We start from the raw sequence: 18,062 nt of genomic DNA, 5'->3' as shown, positions 1-18,062 counted from the left end.
TAGTGCGGTTCACACACTGAGTAGGCACGGAGAAGCGTAGCTTTCACAACTCTTAAGACAGCTGAAACAGAGCTCTTCAGAGGATATAGGTGGTGCTAGAGTGTCTAGTTTAAAACTCATGCATTTAAATTGATGGTGGATTCAACTATGGTAGCTGCATGCTGCTAAAACTCAAGTTTTGCAAGCTAGCTTGTCTTTAAATGAAGAGGGCTAAAATGCCCTGCTTAAGAGAGGGCAGGGAGGTTAAGGCTGGCTATTTCACTGCTATTCCTTGCAGCACTGTTGATGGAATAAACAGGCTAAGCTTCGCGTGAACCTGTTTGCTGTACCGAACTGTACTGGGGCGAGGGCATTTCAAGCATTAGGGAGTCTTGAGTCCTGGAGGCTTGGTGTCAAGAAATCAAACTTTGCTCTGTAAACTGCAAGTTAACCTGCAGTTTAACATGACCTTTGGCTTGTACAACACTCAGCCGTTTTGTGTATCTTTTCAGACAAACTGAATTTTAGTAGGAAGTGTCTCCAATTCAAAATACGGACTTTAATCTGGAAGACTTAATGAAAAATCTAGTGATAATTAACTCCCTTGCAAGGTGAATTCTTTTGCGCTCGGATCAGTGAGGACAATGTAAACTGAATGTTTATAACCACACACTCCAATGTCTATTTGTAGTATAACTGTTTAGTTCCTGTACATTAAAATACTTAAGTTTCAGTGTTTTCTGGATTATTTTTTTTTTTGCATTGGCTCTGGCTCACTGGTTCTAATGCTTTAGTGCTAAAGCTAAGCTTTAGTTTGGAGCTATTCGCTTGGACTAAGGGCTGTCAGGACTTAAGTCGTTGAACAGTAACTTGTGAGCTTCCTTCACATCAGGGCATACTTCAGTTTGAAAGTTCTTAGCAGTGTAGCTAGCATGAACTCGTATTTTTCCTTGTCAGTTGTTTCAGTACGACTGCTTCTAGGTCTACTCTGAATTGGAATATATCTAGACTGGAAAAAACACTTCTGCTTTTTTCCAAGAAGAAACTGATCAACTGCCTGATTGATTCTCTGTACGGTTCAAGGAGCAGCTGAACGACTGCAGAGGAGCGGGGTTCTGGGAACAGGCCAGGAAAGAGCTGGGGGAGGTGAAGTTGTTTTTGCATAGGCTGCTGTTCCTTCTGGGAAGGAGGTGGGAGAAGCAGCCAAGAGGTGATAATAAGATAAGTTTTCCTACTCCTACAACATACTGTCAGAAAAGTTTACTCTTATTCCTGACAGCTTTCGTTAATGAACCATATCGCAGTTTGGTTGTCTGACCCATCTTAACTTTTCTTACTCCTGGAAAAAGGTCTCTCATCCTGGAAGGGCAATTTTTTTTTTTAACAGAAGCTGTCTTAAGTATGAAATGGAGAAATTGTGCATCTGTATTGTGCAAACTTAATTTAGCTTATCACTTAAGTCATATAAATAATGCCTGATGGCCTTACTGAAATATCTGACAGGTTTTAGTCAAACACACAACCCTTGCTGTAATGGCATGTTACTCTGTCCATTCCTCCTTCTGTTGTAAATAGGAAGCTGCCTTGTGTTCTTGCTTTCTTCCTTGTAGCAAAGTGTTTGCATGGTTGGTTTTATAGCTACCTTGCCATACGAAGATATTGCTGCTGTCAACTGATTCATGCTTTTCTTGAAAATAGAAAGAAACTTCTGAAGCTTTAGCTTGATTTGCCTCAAGCTTATGCCTCATCTATATGTCCTCTTCTTGCCCTACAGAAGCGTACTGCTTGTTCAGCCCTTCCTGAGGCAGGGGTCTGAATTACCTCGGTAACATACAAACACCATGTCTGTAACTTCAGGAAACACCGATGCTGTCTACTTCTGTTCTCTCTCAAGTGTGTGAAACGCTGATAGGCACATAATTCAGCTGCTATAAAATGTCTCCATGAACACTGAAGAGCTAATTTTAAATATGCCTATAACTTCACTTTTGGTGTGCTACTGTATGGGGTGGGGGATACATAGGGTAGAGAAAGCTGTGTGACATTCTGAAAGTGCACAGGACACCTGAGCGGTCTTAGTAGCCCGAGGGTCCTTAGGCGACGGTAAAGGTAGTGCATGATCTGATCTGTAGGTAGTGGTAGTTAGTGCTCATATGATCCACTAATGTTTTTAAAGATGCATAGTGAACAAATTGTAGCAATGAAGGTGCTGTGGTATTAAGTTGTTAACTTCTGACAGCTGTGTTTATTGGCTAAACTGCGAAACTTAAAAGTAATCTGCTTCATACGTATATCTATAAATGGTATCACTTTCTGAACATGAATATAAAATTGCAAATTTACCCGTAACCCTCTGTCCTTTGTGCCTGTCCCACCGCTTAGCCATGGCGCTGGCTATAGCTTTTCACCACTAGAACCACTTGATGAATGTAGAAAGGCTGTTGAAGAACGATGGAAAGTTGGGGCTCAAACACAATGGAGTATAAAAAACCCCCAGACTAATTATGGCAGAATTTGTGATCTTTTAAGATTGAATAGCTGCTGCATCTATGTAAAACCTACTCTGTGGCCATATGGAATGTTATAGCTGCAGTCCATAGGATGAGACTGGAGAACGCTGGAGTCTTACCTGTGGTTCTCCTCCAGGAACAGGAAATTGGCAAGGAGAGTTTCCAGATGACCTGGGAAAGTGGGACAGTCTGTGCTACAGAGGATGGCAAAAAGCTGTGAGACTAAAGTGTTTCTGGCCACAGCAGTGACAGCAGGTTACATTGCAAATGGTAATCCTAAAATTGTTGTATGTGAACATGGGGGTGCTGGTTGATGAGAAGCTCAACACGCCCCGGCAATGTGCCCTGGCAGCCTGGAAAGCCCCCCGCATCCTGAGCTGCATCCCCAGCAGCGTGGGCAGCAGGGCGAGGGGGGGGATTCTGCCCCTCTGCTCTGCTCCGCTCTGTGAGACCCCCCTGCAGTGCTGCCTCCAGCTCTGGGGCACCAACAGCAGAAGGACCCGGAGCTGTTGGAGCGGGCCCAGAGGAGGCCCCGGAGCTGCTGGGAGGGCTGGAGCCCCTCTGCTGTGGGGACAGGCTGAGAGAGCTGGGGGGGTTCAGCCTGGAGAAGAGAAGGCTCCGGGGAGACCTTCCAGCCCCTTCCAGTCCCTAAAGGGGCTCCAGGAAAGCTGGGGAGGGACTCTGGATCAGGGAGGGGAGCCGTGGGACGAGGGGGAACGGTTTTAAACTGAAAGAGGAGAGATTTAGATGAGATATTGTGAAGAAGCTCTTTGCTGTGAGGGCGGTGAGCCCCTGGCCCAGGTTGCCCAGCGAAGCTGTGGCTGCCCCATCCCTGGAGGTGTTCAAGGCCAGGTTGGACGGGACCGCTGGATTTCTAGCTAAACCTCTCATTTCTTCAGTTTTTTGTCCAATTTTGTGTAGACACTATAGCAATGTTATCAGAACCACTGCATGAAGGACACCTGAATTTCTAACTGTGGTCATAAGGAAAAGACCCCTAGGACATGACTGAAATGAAGAATGCAAGTATTTTGGTAGCATACAGTTTGAAATGTAAAAGCAACAGTCTACAAACTAGTAGAGTTTAAGCTTGCTGGTGAAAGACTGAGTTACAATGAAACTTTGAGTGGCAGTTTTCTTAAGTCAGCCTGGAAGTGTTGGATTGTTCCTGAATTAGAATCCTAACTTGCTATTATTCAAACATTAGAAGTATTTCCTGTCAGTAATACAGACAGGAGTTTTTTTTTCTCTTGGGGTACCCTCTGGGCATCTGTTCTAAACAGTCTCTGCATCTTCCCCAAGGCACCTCTAATGCGACAGGTGTACAGGAGTCCAAGGTTCATCTCAACTGTGGCCTAGCATATTATATTAAACAATTTTACTCTCTTGTAACACAACTAAAGTGGTGGTGGTATTGTCTTTTCCTTTCTGGCCATTCAGGTCAATCGAACGTACTGCTGTGGAACCTACAGAGCAGGACCGATGCGGCAGATCAGTCTTGTTGGAGCAGTGGACGAAGAAGTTGGGGACTACTTCCCAGAATTTCTAGATATGTTAGAAGAATCTCCATTTCTCAGAGTAAGCAGTAACTTCTGTTTTGCTTAGATAATTAAGCAATTACCGACTTTCATATATATACAAGTAATTAGAAACCATAAAGTATTTTCTCTATTGATTTGCTTGTTGTTTGGGCTACAGAGGTACCTTCTTTCTTGTGTCCAAACAAATTGGGCAGCTACAGTTGTGAAAATAATTAAAAAATTAAATATCGTTTATCATATATATACACTGCAGAATCATCTACTTCCCTAAAACCTAAGTTTGATAAAGTTAGCTTGGAAAAATATTTTAACTCTTGAGCTTATTTTAGTTTCTATGCAATTCTTTTGACAAGTTTGAACCAGTTTTACCAAAGGCATCATTTAATTTTTCTATCTCACCCAGTGTTTTGTGTTATGTGTGTTTTGTGGGTTGTTTTGTTTTTGTTTTCTTTTAGATGACTTTGCCCTGGGGTACTCTGTCTAGTCTCAGACTTCAGTGCAGGTCACAAAGCGATGATGGTCCCATAATGTGGGTGAGACCAGGAGAGCAGATGATCCCAACAGCTGATATGCCAAAATCGCCATTCAAACGGCGCCGGTAATGTTTTGGTTTGTTTTCTTTCCATATTAAAGATAAAACATTACAGTTATGTCTGTGTTAGATTTGAGAACAAAACCTAAATACTTTGTGTAACTAATTCTTCAGAAGGTTAATTCACAGACTTAAGTTTTTAATTTTCATTTCTGTTTCAAGTTGGCTCAGTGGATAAGACAAAAATGCTACTTGTGATGCTTATTTTATTTCACTGCTACTCATGGTGGTATGTCCTAGATCAATGCTTTATTAAGATTGAAATCTCTTTCTGTTATCCTTCAGGAGACTTGTTTTATTTGTCTTATTTCTGTGGAAAGAACTGATTTGGTGGTGGGGCAGATGAAATGCTCTAAAACAGCAGAGCTCCTTACGCCCTTCATGTTGCATTTTAATGTTAGTGCTAAAGCACTTGTAACACTGTCTGCCTTCTCAGGAAGTATTGTGGTGTATGTGTGTACTTGCTATCTTTCTCAGGAAGAGGGTGCTGTAGAACAAATTTTAGGAGATAAGAATTGGAAGTGTATTATAATTGCAATTTTAAGCAGAATTTTTGGACGTACTCCCAAATAACTAAACTTCAGTATCTATTAAAATAGCTCTATTTTACGTACCATTAAATTCCTGGGAGAATTCATTCAGCACAAGTCAACAAAAATATTTTTTTTTAGTGATTGGACTTGTTTTATGAAGTTTGATCTCATAACCTGAATTGTACTTTGCTCTATTTGTTTCAATATTTTATTGTTGAATAGACACCTAGATGAAATCAGAGGGAAGTGCTTTGTCTTTGATTTTAAAGCCTGCAGCACACAACATTTTAAGATTGTTTTAATACAAGTATGTATTTTTGAGTAGTCTGAAACACTTTTTAGTATGTCTTTTTATCGCGTTTAGGTCAATGAACGAAATCAAGAATCTCCAGTACCTACCTCGGACCAGCGAGCCCCGTGAGGTTCTGTTTGAAGACAGAACAAGAGCTCACGCTGATCACGTGGGCCAGGGGTTTGACTGGCAGAGTACGGCTGCTGTGGGTGTTCTGAAGGCTGTGCAGTTTGGGGAATGGTAAGTGCCACTGAAATGCAACTGTCCTGGTAGGAGGGGATAATTCCAAACATCTTTTCTTTTAAAAAAAGAAAATTCCTTGGAAAACAAGCCTAATCAAAGAAATGGTTTAAACTGTGTAATGAGATCCATGCTGTCTAGAGCTTGAAAAACACAAGCTATATACATATTATTTTTCCCTCTTGAGGCAGTAGAAAAGTTGTAGCAGCAGTTTACAGAAAACTGACATGCAAAATAAGCCTTAAGATACCATGCCTGGACCACCATCTGTGATTGTTCTTTTCCTGAGTAGGTATATTAATGCTGATTTCTGTAACAGTGATCTAAGAACTCAATGTAATTAATTTCATAGCTACGGTACCTTCTCATTTCATGTACCCAGGACATTGCTGTTGACCTTGCACAGAAATGAGAGTTGCATCATTGTTATTTCCAGCAATTACAGTAGAAATTAGAGAGCATCATTAGCAATATCATTAGATTTTCATATGAATAAAAGCGCCAGAACTTCCTTTACTCTGATTCACAGCCCATGAGTAAAACTCAGGTCCTCATTGCTTCGGCTTCAGTGTCACTTTGTTACTGTATGTTTTTCCTTTAATACTGAATTATTCTGTCTAATTATAGAATGGAAGAACTAAGGTAAATTGTGGTTCCTAGAACATACCGAGAACTTGACTGGTAGCAATTGGAACCTAGTTATCGGACATTTCAGTATAGTGCTTGTCCATGAAAACATCACTTCTGTTGTGCATGCATTAAGAAAGAAGTAAAATTAAAAAAAAAAAAGATAAAATCTATGAATTATGCCTCCTTTTCAAAATAATGTGTGTACTGAGAAGTGATGAGACTTCATGCCCAGTGTAAAATTGAAGTAGGTTGTTGGGTCAATGAAACTTTCTGCTGGAAAGAGCTATAATTCTTTCTAACTCAAATTCTTAAAAATTCCTGGAATTCTCATCTTTTTCTAGGAGTGACCAGCCTCGTATAACCAAAGATGTGGTTTGTTTTCACGCGGAAGACTTCACTGATGTTGTGCAGAGACTTCAGTTGGACCTGCATGAACCTCCAGTGTCACAGGTACTGAATCTTCCCTAGTGACAGCTCATTCTTAGCATTTTGGAAGCAGCTTCTGACAGGTTTCAGGTTCACCGTATGGCCAGCCCTTTTGTACCCTCGGTGGCCCCCAGTTCACAGCTCTTTTGGGCAATTTCCCTTGTCACATTTCAGAATAGAGTACTTCAGTTGGAAGGGACCTACAATGATTACCTAGCCCAACTGCTTTTCCTTTCCACCAAGCTGGGATTGATGCTGTGAGTCATGATAATGTGCTATAGAAACAATTAGCAGTTGATTGAGAAGTCACCTGTGCCTATTTCTGCTTTTTCTAATACACTGATGTCTTAGGATCCTGTCAGCCAAAACAATGCAGCCTCATGTCGAACCTACTGTTTTCAAATATAACTGTAGAGTGCTCTTACTTAACTCTTCCTTGTCCTCTTGTAAGATGTGCGCAATAGATAAATTATATTTTAAAAGTCCAATTTTCATTTAAACTTGAAGTTTTATCTGTTGAACAGAAACCATTCTGATTTAGAACTGAAGTATTTTGAAAATAGGTGGATACTGAATTTACTTTAAGCAGAGTATACCACTAACATTACCATCTTTCCTTCTCTCAGTGTGTTCAATGGGTGGATGAAGCCAAACTAAACCAAATGAGACGGGAAGGCATTCGCTATGCTAGAATTCAGTTGTGTGACAATGACATCTACTTCATCCCTAGAAATGTCATTCATCAGTTCAAAACAGTGTCAGCAGTCTGCAGCTTAGCCTGGCACATAAGACTTAAACAATATCACCCTGTGGGGGAGACTTCTCAGAATGCAGAAAGCAATTCAAGCTTGAACAGTAGTGTTCCTGGAAAGACAGAGTCAGAAGGTGAACCCCAGTGTGTGAGTGTAAAAATAGAGTCTGAAGAACCAGGTATAGAAATGCAGCTTACGCCAGGGGTGCTCTCCTCCTCTGCTTCTTCAATATCAGGACTTGTGCAACCAGATCAGGTGGCCCAGCCCCTTCCAGGTTTTAAAATAGAGTCTGATCAGCAACACAATCCACAGGATCATGCAGGCTCTTCTGTGTGATATGTATATATTCAAACATTTTTTTAACAACTTTTTAAAATTTTGATGTGAAGTTATAGTTTTATAACTGGCTTATGTTTTATTGGAGAAATCTTGCCTATAATTCTATAAAGAAAGGTGACATTCCAAAATGTCAAGCATATCTTTTTTACACAGATTATGCAAAATTCAAGTTGTATTTTAACCCCTTAGTACAACCTGTAACAGTGGTCTACCACTTCTTTCTGTTTAAGTAAAGAGATATTGAATATCTCCTCAAAGTCAGAATGAAATTCCTCCAGAAACATAAAATGGTTGAAGTGTATTGGTCAGTGTTATTTCCCTACTTTTACTTTATCTCTAATCTTCACCCGAAAGCGATGCTTTTGTAGAAGACTTGCAAAGTGACTTTCCCATCTCATTTTAATTGCTTAAAAAAAAAAAAGAGAAAGCACAGCACTTTTGATGATTTGTGAAATTTTTGGTATGTCTGTTCTTGACATGTTGGTTTATATACAAGTTTGGTTTATATACAGGCTATAGAAATTGATCTCTATTTCTTACAGTTCCTACGAAGGTGATGTGTAAAATTAACTGAAGAAAGTGTCTGATCCTGTTGAAATGCAATGACTTACTGACCTAACACTTTTCATAGCACTGCTTATGTTGTTTGGTGTGAGGGTTTTTGCTTCCAAAATACATCTTCCCTGAACATGATTAATACTAGTGTCAAAATTAGAGAACCTATTGGTAGTCTTGTGGAGGAAACTGCTATCTTTGAGCACTTTAAGGCTTTAAAATACTAACCAACTTGGCAGCTTGTTTTGATCAGGTCGTAATGTGTCCAATGGAACCACACTTCCCTTGTACTGATGCACTTAATATAATAGCATTGAGTTGATAACTGACTTACACAGTACGGCTGTCCTTATCCTAGGAAGTTCTGTATTACTATTTCACAATAAAAAGTATTATGGCATTGGACTGCTGTTTCCATGTGTAGCTTCTGGGTGCCCAGGTACTGTGGAAAAATCAGTGGCACGTGCTGAATGTGTAGAGTGTCAGCTATCAACAGTTTTTAAACAATCTTTCAATATTTCTGGATGTGAACATGTAATCGGTATTTGACTTTCACTCGCCCCATTTATTACTGCCCTGTCCAGTCATCGAAAGGAAAAGCCCTGTCCCTTTCTCCCTCTCCCCCCTCCCCACATTTAGAGTACAAGTTGGGTTTTGGTGCAACTTAAGCTGTCTCCAGATAACTTTATTTGTTCTAATCCTCACTGGGGTAGGAAAGATTTGAAACACTATGTTAGACTAGACAAAAGCAAAGATGCTGTGTTAGTTCTGGATGCATCTTTTTAATATCAATTATTACTCTTCTCTTTATAAGGGTCTCTAAAATATGTTACTCTATTATAAATCTTACTTTGTGCAATATTGTTTGTGTAGGCTTTTATATACATATTAGCACCTCAGTGTAGAGGTCACTATTTTAAACTGATAGAAAAATAATCATCAGAAGATACTGCAGTGATTAGTTAGAACCTGTATTACTCCTTATGTGTATGTATGTATTGTCTTCGGTACAAAAATGAGGACTAGGAAATATTTCAATTTAAAACTAATTTACAGATTGAAGTGGTAGTGACTTGTTTAGTAATCTGTGTAAATAAGGTGTTAGAATGGAAAGCTTTTATGATGAAAAGTAATGTGATTCATGCAGGGGTGTAATTTAATCTTAGCAGAAATTCTAGATGACCCAGACCGGCTCATAAATGAGCCGTCTGTTCTCTGGTGGGTTTTTTCCACTTTTTATGTTGAGAGGAATTTCATAGCTTTAAGGGTTGTGCAAAGTAAAATTCCTCACAGGCAATAGTGGTTTCAGTTCATCCTTCACAGTCAAAGATCGTATTACCCAAGGGTGTTCTTTCCTTTTTACGAAGTCTGCTAGTCTTCCAAGTGCCCATTTCACTTCTCACACGTGCTATTCTTTGGTCGTGTCAGTAGAGGTACATCAATAAGGTGGCTGTTCCTTGGCAGCCAGCACTGCGTACAATCACTCAGGAATTGACAAATCTGCAGATATTACAGTCATTCTGCAAACATAACTAAAGGCAGAATAAACAGATGAAGAGCCCCCACACACCAACTTGTCTGTTTTATAGTGGAAGTTGAAATAGAGTGAAGAGGGAATCAGTTTGGAAGTCCTCTGTGAATTCTAATAGTGTGTTTTCACCTGGGTGAAGGAAGACAACCAGAGTGGCTCGTGTTGCTTCCAAAACTGTAGCTTTAGTGAAATCTGTGACTACAGCCTGAAATACCGGGAAGATGCTCTGACCTATCTCTTCGGGTGGAGGGACGTGACCGATAGCGTCGTGTTCTCTTTATGTTCTGTTCAATTACTAACTTAGTATCAACTAATGTCAGATTTAAATACAGAAACGTATCTTCAAATGACTTGAATGTTGCTGATGCTGTTCTAGCATGCTTGGAAGATTGAGGAAGAGAGGAGCAAACTTTATAAAAATCTGTTACCTAAATATATTACCAATTTTGGTACGCTTTAACCAAAATGACATACTTTCAAACTCCACCTCAATATTGGGTGTGAAGTATGAGAGGGATTGCTTATGAAGCTGATCGCTAACCTGACTAGCCGTTGTTTCCAGATCACTTCAGTTGCACTGAAAACAACAGAGCAGAATTAGAACAATGCCTTGATGTGAAAGATGCAAATGTTTTCCAGAACAAGACATGTAGAATACTGATTTTTATAAGCTATTGCTGCTTAGAAATGAAATAACAAGTTCAAGCCACTTAATGTTTGCTGAGTAAAACAAACTTCTGGGTAGGCCCAAGTAAATACTTTGGAATATCGCTCATGTTAAATAACTGGCTGTTTGAATTTCTCTGTAGGATTTCAGAAAACAGCCTATGTAATGAGATAATCAAACTTTGGCAAATTTCATGGATGGGTCTAATAGTTCTCAGCGGTACGCAGGGAGATACAGGGCAGCTCATAAATAGGAGTGCGGTGGGCAGTTACTGCAAACGCTCAGCTCTCCATTACGAGGATCTGCCCTGGGATACGTGTGTCGGTTGACAACTCGAAAACACTCCTGCTTTGTGCTGGAGACAGCTGGGAATTGACTGTATGCTCTGTCTGTAAGGAGTGATTGGCTTTGAGATATGGCGCTCAGGTGCTGGCTTCAGTTTTACATAAAGTGCTGTTGATTGAAATTGTCACTTGGGATAAATGTGAGTGGCTCAGTTGTGCTAGAAGCAGACTAGCAAAATGCAATTTAAAGATGAAATACCAGTTAGCTTCAGTTTCCTCTCTCCTTTAGACATGCTGCAAGTCATTTTGTGCAGATACTCGACACGTTCTCTTCCAGGAAAGCGGGACACTCGCTGGAGTGTTCTCAGGGCATTTATAACGACACTTTTCGCAGGTACAGGTCTTGCCATAGAGAAAAAGGGCTCTCTGCTGTGCTCTGTGGGTTTTCCTGCCTGTCGCAGTTGAGTCCCCCCGCACCGGGCGAGCGGCCGGTGCCCAGGAGCGCTGGCGGCTCCGCGCTCGCCGGGGCGTGCGGGCGGAGGGGAGGCCCGTTCCCGCTCCCGGAAAGGCGGCTTTTCTCCCCAAAGCGGCGGGCGTGTCCCGCCGGGGCGGGGGGAGACACGCGCGGTTCTGGTTCCTTTGTACAAGGTGTAAAGAGATTTCTGTATCGCTGTTCTCGTGATTGATTTTGATTGGCAGCTACGATTTTTTCCTGTGGTTTCGGCCCCTCCGCGGCGCCCCGCGATCGCCCGGCGGCGCCGCGCGGCCTCGCTCTATTTATTGACAGCGGCGAGAGCCCGGGCCTTGGGCCGCCCCGAGGCCGCGCGTCTCCCTCAGTAGCCGACTGTACACCAGTGTCAAACTGTTAAGCTATTTCTTTGTAAAATACTCCGACGGAATGCATAGAATTTTTTCCTGTAAAGTATTTTTTTAATAAACAAAGTCTGATTTTGTCCTTTACGGCCTGGCTGCTTATTTCCTCGGGGGGGGGGGGGGGGGCGGGGCCGGGTTCGGCGGTCTGCTGGTGCTGCCTGGGCGGGGGCGGGGCGGGCCAGGCGCAGGCAGTCGAGCGCCGGCCTCGCGGCGGTCTCCAGGGTAACGGGGCCCGGTACCGGGCCCGGGGCGCCCATGGCCGCTCGCGGCGCCGATGCCATTTCCTGGTACCAGAAGAAGGTGAGTGCGGCGCGGCGCGGGCAGCCGCGGGCCCGGCCATGCCCTCAGCCTCCTCTCCTTCCAGATCGGGGCCTACGACCAGCAGATATGGGAGAAGTCCATCGAGCAGACCGAGATGAAGGTAACGGCGGCGGCCGGCGTTCCCGCCGCCCGCGCCCCCGGCCCCGCGCCCCCCGCCGCTAACCGGCCTTTGTTTTCGGCTTCGTAGGGCTTCAAAAGCAAGCCTAAGAAGAAGGGTCACATCCAGCCCGACCTCATCGACGTGGATTTGATCCGAGGTGAGCGGTGCCGCAGACGCTGGTGCCGGTGCCCCCGCAGCCGCCGGGCCGGCCGGAGCTCCGGCGGGGATTTCACCTTGAAGCCCGGCGGCCGCCCGCCGCCCGAGCCCTTCGGCTCCGGCAGCAGCACGGAGCGCGGCGGAAGCCCCAGCCCAGGCGCCCGACCTCGGCGCACGAGGGGCGCTGGAAGCCTGAACGCAGCGGCGGGAGGAATCCGGGGTTTTGCTTCAGCAAAAGCAGCGCGAAGCGGGAGCGGACTCGGCAGGCGGGGAAGGGCCGGGCCCTGGGCCGGGGCAGGGCGAGGGGCTGCTCGGGGGGGCGCCGTCCGAGCTGGGCAGCTGGGACACGGGCCTGAGCCGGGCTGTCGCCCTTCGGCACGGCGGCGCTCGGGCCTCGGCCCCGGGGAGAGCGCGGGTAAGGAAGTTCTCGTAATACGCGATTAACGACTGGTTTGTTTTTCCTTTAATTCCAAGGCTCTACATTTGCCAAAGCCAAGCCCGAAATTCCCTGGACATCGCTAACTCGGAAAGGAATTGTCAGAGTTGTATTTTTTCCGTTATTCAGCCAGTGGTGGATACAGGTCACTTCCCAGCGTATTTTTATGTGGCTCCTGGTGCTCTATGTTATGCAAGGTAAGGGGTGGTGGGAGTCTGTGCCACAGTCCTGATTCTGTGAGGAATGTGACATCATTTTGTCGTCCATAATCTAAAAGCATAAAGATGCTATCTGAAACCTATTTCATGTAGATTTCAAGATGTGTGGCACTAGTGTTTACAGAAATTATAAAACAGAGTAAAAATAAATAGTTAAGACAGAAAAGCTGGGCCATTCTTTTAATTTTTGCAGCTGATGATACAATTTTCTCCTTTGCAGTCATAGCAGTTGTGTTGTATTTCATGATGCCTGTTGTGAACGCGAGCGAAGTCATGGGACCAATGTGCCTTATGTTACTGATGGGAACCGTTCACTGTCAAATAGTGTCCACCCAGATCAACAAACCCTCAGGAAACAACGGACTCAGCAGGCGGAGGAGGTGAGCGGGGTAACGGGTTCATGTGTTGGCATCAAAGCATATGATGGATTGCTCGTGGTAGAAGTTAATGGATAATATCTTCTTTTCTATTTTTGTGTAAATATGCTACTTAACTGTAAATGTGAAAATGTAAATTTCTGTCTTGCTTGTAATCTTCTCATAACCAAGACAAATGCAGCAAATTTAGCAGGCTTTAGTTGTCAGTCAGGCCTTTTTTTTCTAACATCGCTTTTTAATACAGTTTCTTTTTGTGGTCAGAGGAGGGCATTCTGTGCAGAAAGGCACCTTCAAGGTTTTGCAGACCAGTCTGCTGTCCTGCTTCGGCATTAACTGCAGGGAGTTCCTGATGTGTATTGAGAACAAGGAAATGATGGCGGAGATGACTGCGGCGGATTCGTTGCTGGCAATTTGTGCACGTGGAAGACGTTACCGTCCATCTGCTAGATATTTGACTCTTAGGTGTCTGAGTCAGCGTAAACACAGATATATTTGAACACAGAACGATGGGTGGGGATAGAGTTTTGCCTCCATTTCTATAGCAAAAGTTTTGTCCAGATTTTGTCTTGTTGCACCCTTGGCTAGTGCTGTACTGATGTCCTGTGGGTATACGCATAGCTTCTGTTAATTTGGAAATAAGCATTCTGTCTGCATGACATCTGACTCAGCTCTTTTAAGAAAGACCTAAAAGTAGCTTGCTATGCAAATTAAATTCTTCTTCTTTTAAAAATCAGGAAGTTACGCAAATCTGTGGGTGTCGATGGGAACAATTGGTCTTCTCCTGAGAAAAACAGTAAAGAGCAGCAATCTGAATCTGCATCCATTCTTAGTAATGTATTTAATATGCTTTTCCGAAGGAGGTAGGTGGTCTCCACTGGGTTTGTTGTGTTTGTAATGACACTCCGATCAATTTGATATTTGGAAAATGAAGTATTCTGTCACTGACATCCCCAAAGTCTGCCACTTGGTTTCCTTTGAACTAAATGCACTCTTGGTATTGTAGGAGGCGGATTCCTCATGAATTTTTAGTATGTCCTTATTAGGAGATCATACCATATCTCCCAGAACAGCTAAAACTGAGCATTAGGTGAGTTGCAGAAAGTGGTGGAGCTTATTTTTAATTATCAGATGAGCGACCTTTCTTCAGTGTGTGTGCTCAAACTATTTTACCTGATTTCCAGAAGCAATTGTGCCTTCTAGTTTAAGTTGCTTGGATAGCCATCCCACTTTACCACCTTACTTTTTCTAAAAGTAACTTGAGGAAGAGGAGGATAGATTGTTTGGGATGGCATTTAATTGTCTTCTGCTGTTTTCTCTGGTGAGTTTCTTGATGAGTTTTCAACCGACTGGTTGTTTATTTTGATGACTTTTGGTCTTATGAAAAGCTCTTTTTCTTTTTCCAAAATAATAATAAGAAAAAATTTCCCTCTTGGTTTAGAAGTTTCAAGATACTATCAGAGTTACAAAATACTATCAGAGTTACAAAAGAGCCATCCAGTGAGAGCGAAGCGGATTTAAGTCTCTTCAACAGAATCAGGACACAAAGAGCCTGTCAGCAGAAGACAATTATCTATTCCCTCAGCTATGTTGTCTGATGTTGTACCCGTGTGGCAAGTGAAAGAGACCATGATATTTTCCTCAAAGAGATTTTCTCTGACATAAAAGCATTTAATTGTATTTTCTCTCATAGGATTAGAAGAGTAAAGTTGGTAGCTGAGAAAGGGACTGAGACAGAAAATGGTGTGAATTCTGTGAATAATGGCATTAAGCACAGACATGCCAGATCTGAATACAGGCTGTTGCACTTCAAAGAGAAAAATAAACTTTCCGATGGGGAAAAGAGCCATCAGGTACTGGCAGGAATTTGTGGTTTGATCTAATAAAAGATACTGCCTTCTACTAATCTTTGCTTGCATATAGGAAACCTAAAAACCCTTTCTACTTTTCGACTGAACAGCTGACAGGGTGCCGATGATACTTTACTGTCAGCATCTTTTCATCCGTGACGATAGTCAAGTATTTCAAACACAGACAAGCCTGAAAAATGTCTGTTTTACCAAAGTGCTCGTTCAGTTGTAGAGACTTCTGATCACAAGGTGCTCAGTCAAGGAAGACCACTGATAATGATTGATTAAAATTAAATAAATTAGCAATTTTCAAAAGCACTTCTGTAAAAGAATTTGCCTTACAAACAGTTGTGCACAATACCCTCTCAGAGGGGAGGCGGGGATGACCTTGGGGAGAGAGAAAGGCAGAGTTAATGCATCGTGACCTGTCTTGAGGTCTCTAAAACATAAAGCTTTGTGGAATTACTTTTGAGGCTCCTCTGGGTCGGTGTTGACTCCCACATGAAGAACTGAGATTAGAATCCGGGGGGAACACTGTAGTCCTGTGCCATCCCAACTCCTCTACGTCTAGGCGTTTGGAGAGGAGCAGAGCTAGGTGTAGGGGGACACGTCTCATGATTTCGGGTCTGCTGGCCACCAGCTTGTAGACACATCTGTGCTCCTGGGCTTAAAGTTGCTGGTAAGACATAGCCAAGAGCTGCTGCTGCCTCTTCCTCTTCCCACCCTTGCCCCAAACCCAACTCCACCGCGCCCAAGATGCCCTCATTACCTCTGTGGCAAGGCAAGGGCGGGGGCAACGAGTTAAAATTTGTGATGTCTCTGTGATGCCAAGTTGAATTCTGTTTGTGCACGTTCTGTGGAGATCTTTTGTGCTGGCTTTTGCAGGTCATTGGAGATTCCTGTGTATACCAGGGTAGTAGCAGCACTGGCTTTGAACCTTCGGTTTGATGGAGTTCAGGCTGGGCCTTTATTGGTGCCTTTGTCTTATTTTGACTGCTGTATTTCTAGGATGACCGCACCAACAGAGGTGGTGTTTCTGATGAGCTTTCAAGTGAGGAGGATGCCGAAGCAATGGCACAAAGGATCTTGTTGCGTCAGAACGTAGAAGGGGCTTCCAGTGACAATAGCTATGAAGAGAAGAAAAAGAGGCCTCTTGTTTCTCTGAACCAGGCTGTCTCACAGGTACTCAGGTGGAATTTATGCCGTTTTCCACACCATTTTTTGCTATGGATGATGTGCTGGTTTTCCTTTGGTTTTGGCAGGTCAAGCAAGCCCTGAAAGGTGCCAGGGACTCTGATAGCGTCGTGGAATCTGAACTAGAATCTGCATTAAATAGTCAGGTACGGTCATCTAAGTTCAACAGGCAGAGCTTTCCGGAGCCAGTGAGGGACCTCCTGCCCACCAGAACAGACCGTTACTAAATGGTAGTGCTTCAGCCTCTTCAGGCGCCAGGTGTGGCCTCGCTCCCTGCTTGTTTGCAGCCTTGTAAACTTTGTTCACAATTGTGAGTATATCACTTTAACAAAACGAAACCAAACCGACAAAAAATCACTCTTTTGGCAGTGTGGTGTGGTCCAAGCTGCTTCTGATTGCTCTTGTTGAATTGCTACAGTTGCTCTTGTGGTTTGGGAGGCAGCACTGTATTGTGGCTGTCATGCTAATAAATTTCGAACTTAAAATGAAGAAATAAATCTGTTCTGTGATATATACTCATTCACTTTTAATTACTTTGTTTATCTTGCCCCCTGCCATTCCCCCCACCTGAAAATAAAATAGAAATAAAATATATGAATAGGAAATTATAAATATAAAATGTCGATGGAATCTTAAAATAGATTATCCAAAAGCCAGGAAACTTTTGCATTAGAATGAATAAGTCCATTTTTATTTTGTTGGGCAGCGAGGTGGGGAAGTAATGCTCTCTGGGTGAGTTCCTGCGTGGAAGTGCTGGTGGCAGAAACTCTCGCCGAGTGACGCTGTCTGTAACACTTCCCATCAGGTGGGTGGGACGGGGAGCCCTCGGCTGCCCCGGGAACCGGATTTCAGCGATTGCTGGGGGGGTTCTGCAGACCGGGCGGGGGCTGTGCTCTGGACGTTCTGCTCTTCTTCCAAGGACTCGAGGTCCTGCACTAGTGTGGGATCGCGGAGCTGTAGCGTGACCCGGAGAGACTCGGAGAGCACTCGCCACGACTCGGAGACTGAGGACATGCTGTGGGATGATCTGCTCCACGGGCCAGAGTGTCGCTCGTCCTGCACCAGCGACAGCGAGGAAATGACTGTGAGAGGTACCAGGCGGGATCTGAAGGAAGACGTTTTCCAACAGGTTTGTTGATTTATATCCAGTAGCTGAGAATTCTGTGGAAGATTCCAGACACCCCACAACCCCCCCTTCCCCTCCGTCTGCCCAAATAATATGAGAGACAGATCCGAATGCTGTTGGCATAATGTCAGCGACCTAATGCTGGATGAGCCCGTTCTGTCAGCGTGCCAGTCAGAAGTCTGGAATGATCTAAAGAGTATCAGCGATCAACTCCCTCGTCCCCGCTGGTATTATCTGGACCACTGCTAATTCCCAAATAAAGTATTTCACCCACAGACAAATTTGGAATCCCCTTCTCAATCTAAATACTTTCTAGGAAAAAGCATTATTTAATAGCAGGACAGAAACAGATTATACGCCTTTTGCGTTCTTTTCTCTTTTACAGAACCATTTGTTTTGGCTGCAGAATACAAGTCCAGCATCTGCAAAAGTGAGTGCACTGATCTGGGAAGGGAATGACTGTAAGAAGGTGGACATGTCCGTGCTGGAGATCAGTGGGATTATCATGAGCAGGGTAAGAGGGCTGTAGGGCATTGAAACCTC

The 18,062-nt window shown here is 43.6% G+C and overlaps 1 protein-coding gene across 7 annotated transcripts in view; it reads left to right on the top strand.

Moving 5' to 3' along the window:
- The window catches only part of LOC134525591 (protein PHTF1-like), a 30,448-nt gene that overhangs the window by 6,724 nt on the left and 5,662 nt on the right, over nucleotides 1-18,062 (top strand). For 3 of the 7 annotated variants that reach the window (XM_063356584.1, XM_063356586.1, XM_063356583.1), the window contains exons 1-11: nucleotides 11,918-12,044; nucleotides 12,109-12,165; nucleotides 12,253-12,322; nucleotides 12,796-12,954; nucleotides 13,196-13,355; nucleotides 14,087-14,212; nucleotides 15,043-15,202; nucleotides 16,208-16,381; nucleotides 16,462-16,539; nucleotides 17,313-17,522; nucleotides 17,905-18,033. In XM_063356584.1, coding sequence (XP_063212654.1) covers nucleotides 12,000-12,044; nucleotides 12,109-12,165; nucleotides 12,253-12,322; nucleotides 12,796-12,954; nucleotides 13,196-13,355; nucleotides 14,087-14,212; nucleotides 15,043-15,202; nucleotides 16,208-16,381; nucleotides 16,462-16,539; nucleotides 17,313-17,522; nucleotides 17,905-18,033 — 1,368 coding nt within the window. In that variant the 5' untranslated portion in view covers nucleotides 11,918-11,999. Of the gene's footprint in view, nucleotides 1-3,929; nucleotides 4,068-4,485; nucleotides 4,629-5,519; nucleotides 5,688-6,658; nucleotides 6,768-7,369; nucleotides 11,832-11,917; nucleotides 12,045-12,108; nucleotides 12,166-12,252; nucleotides 12,323-12,795; nucleotides 12,955-13,195; nucleotides 13,356-14,086; nucleotides 14,213-15,042; nucleotides 15,203-16,207; nucleotides 16,382-16,461; nucleotides 16,540-17,312; nucleotides 17,523-17,904; nucleotides 18,034-18,062 lie in introns of those variants that run through there. The other 4 variants (XM_063356589.1, XM_063356585.1, XM_063356587.1 and 1 more) reach the window with 4 other exon arrangements.

Source organism: Chroicocephalus ridibundus, chromosome 20 (genome assembly GCF_963924245.1).
Source record: "Chroicocephalus ridibundus chromosome 20, bChrRid1.1, whole genome shotgun sequence".
In the NCBI taxonomy this organism is placed as follows: domain Eukaryota; kingdom Metazoa; phylum Chordata; class Aves; order Charadriiformes; family Laridae; genus Chroicocephalus; species Chroicocephalus ridibundus.
Note: the sequence above shows the minus strand (reverse complement) of the source record. Positions and strands in the feature narration are given on the sequence as shown.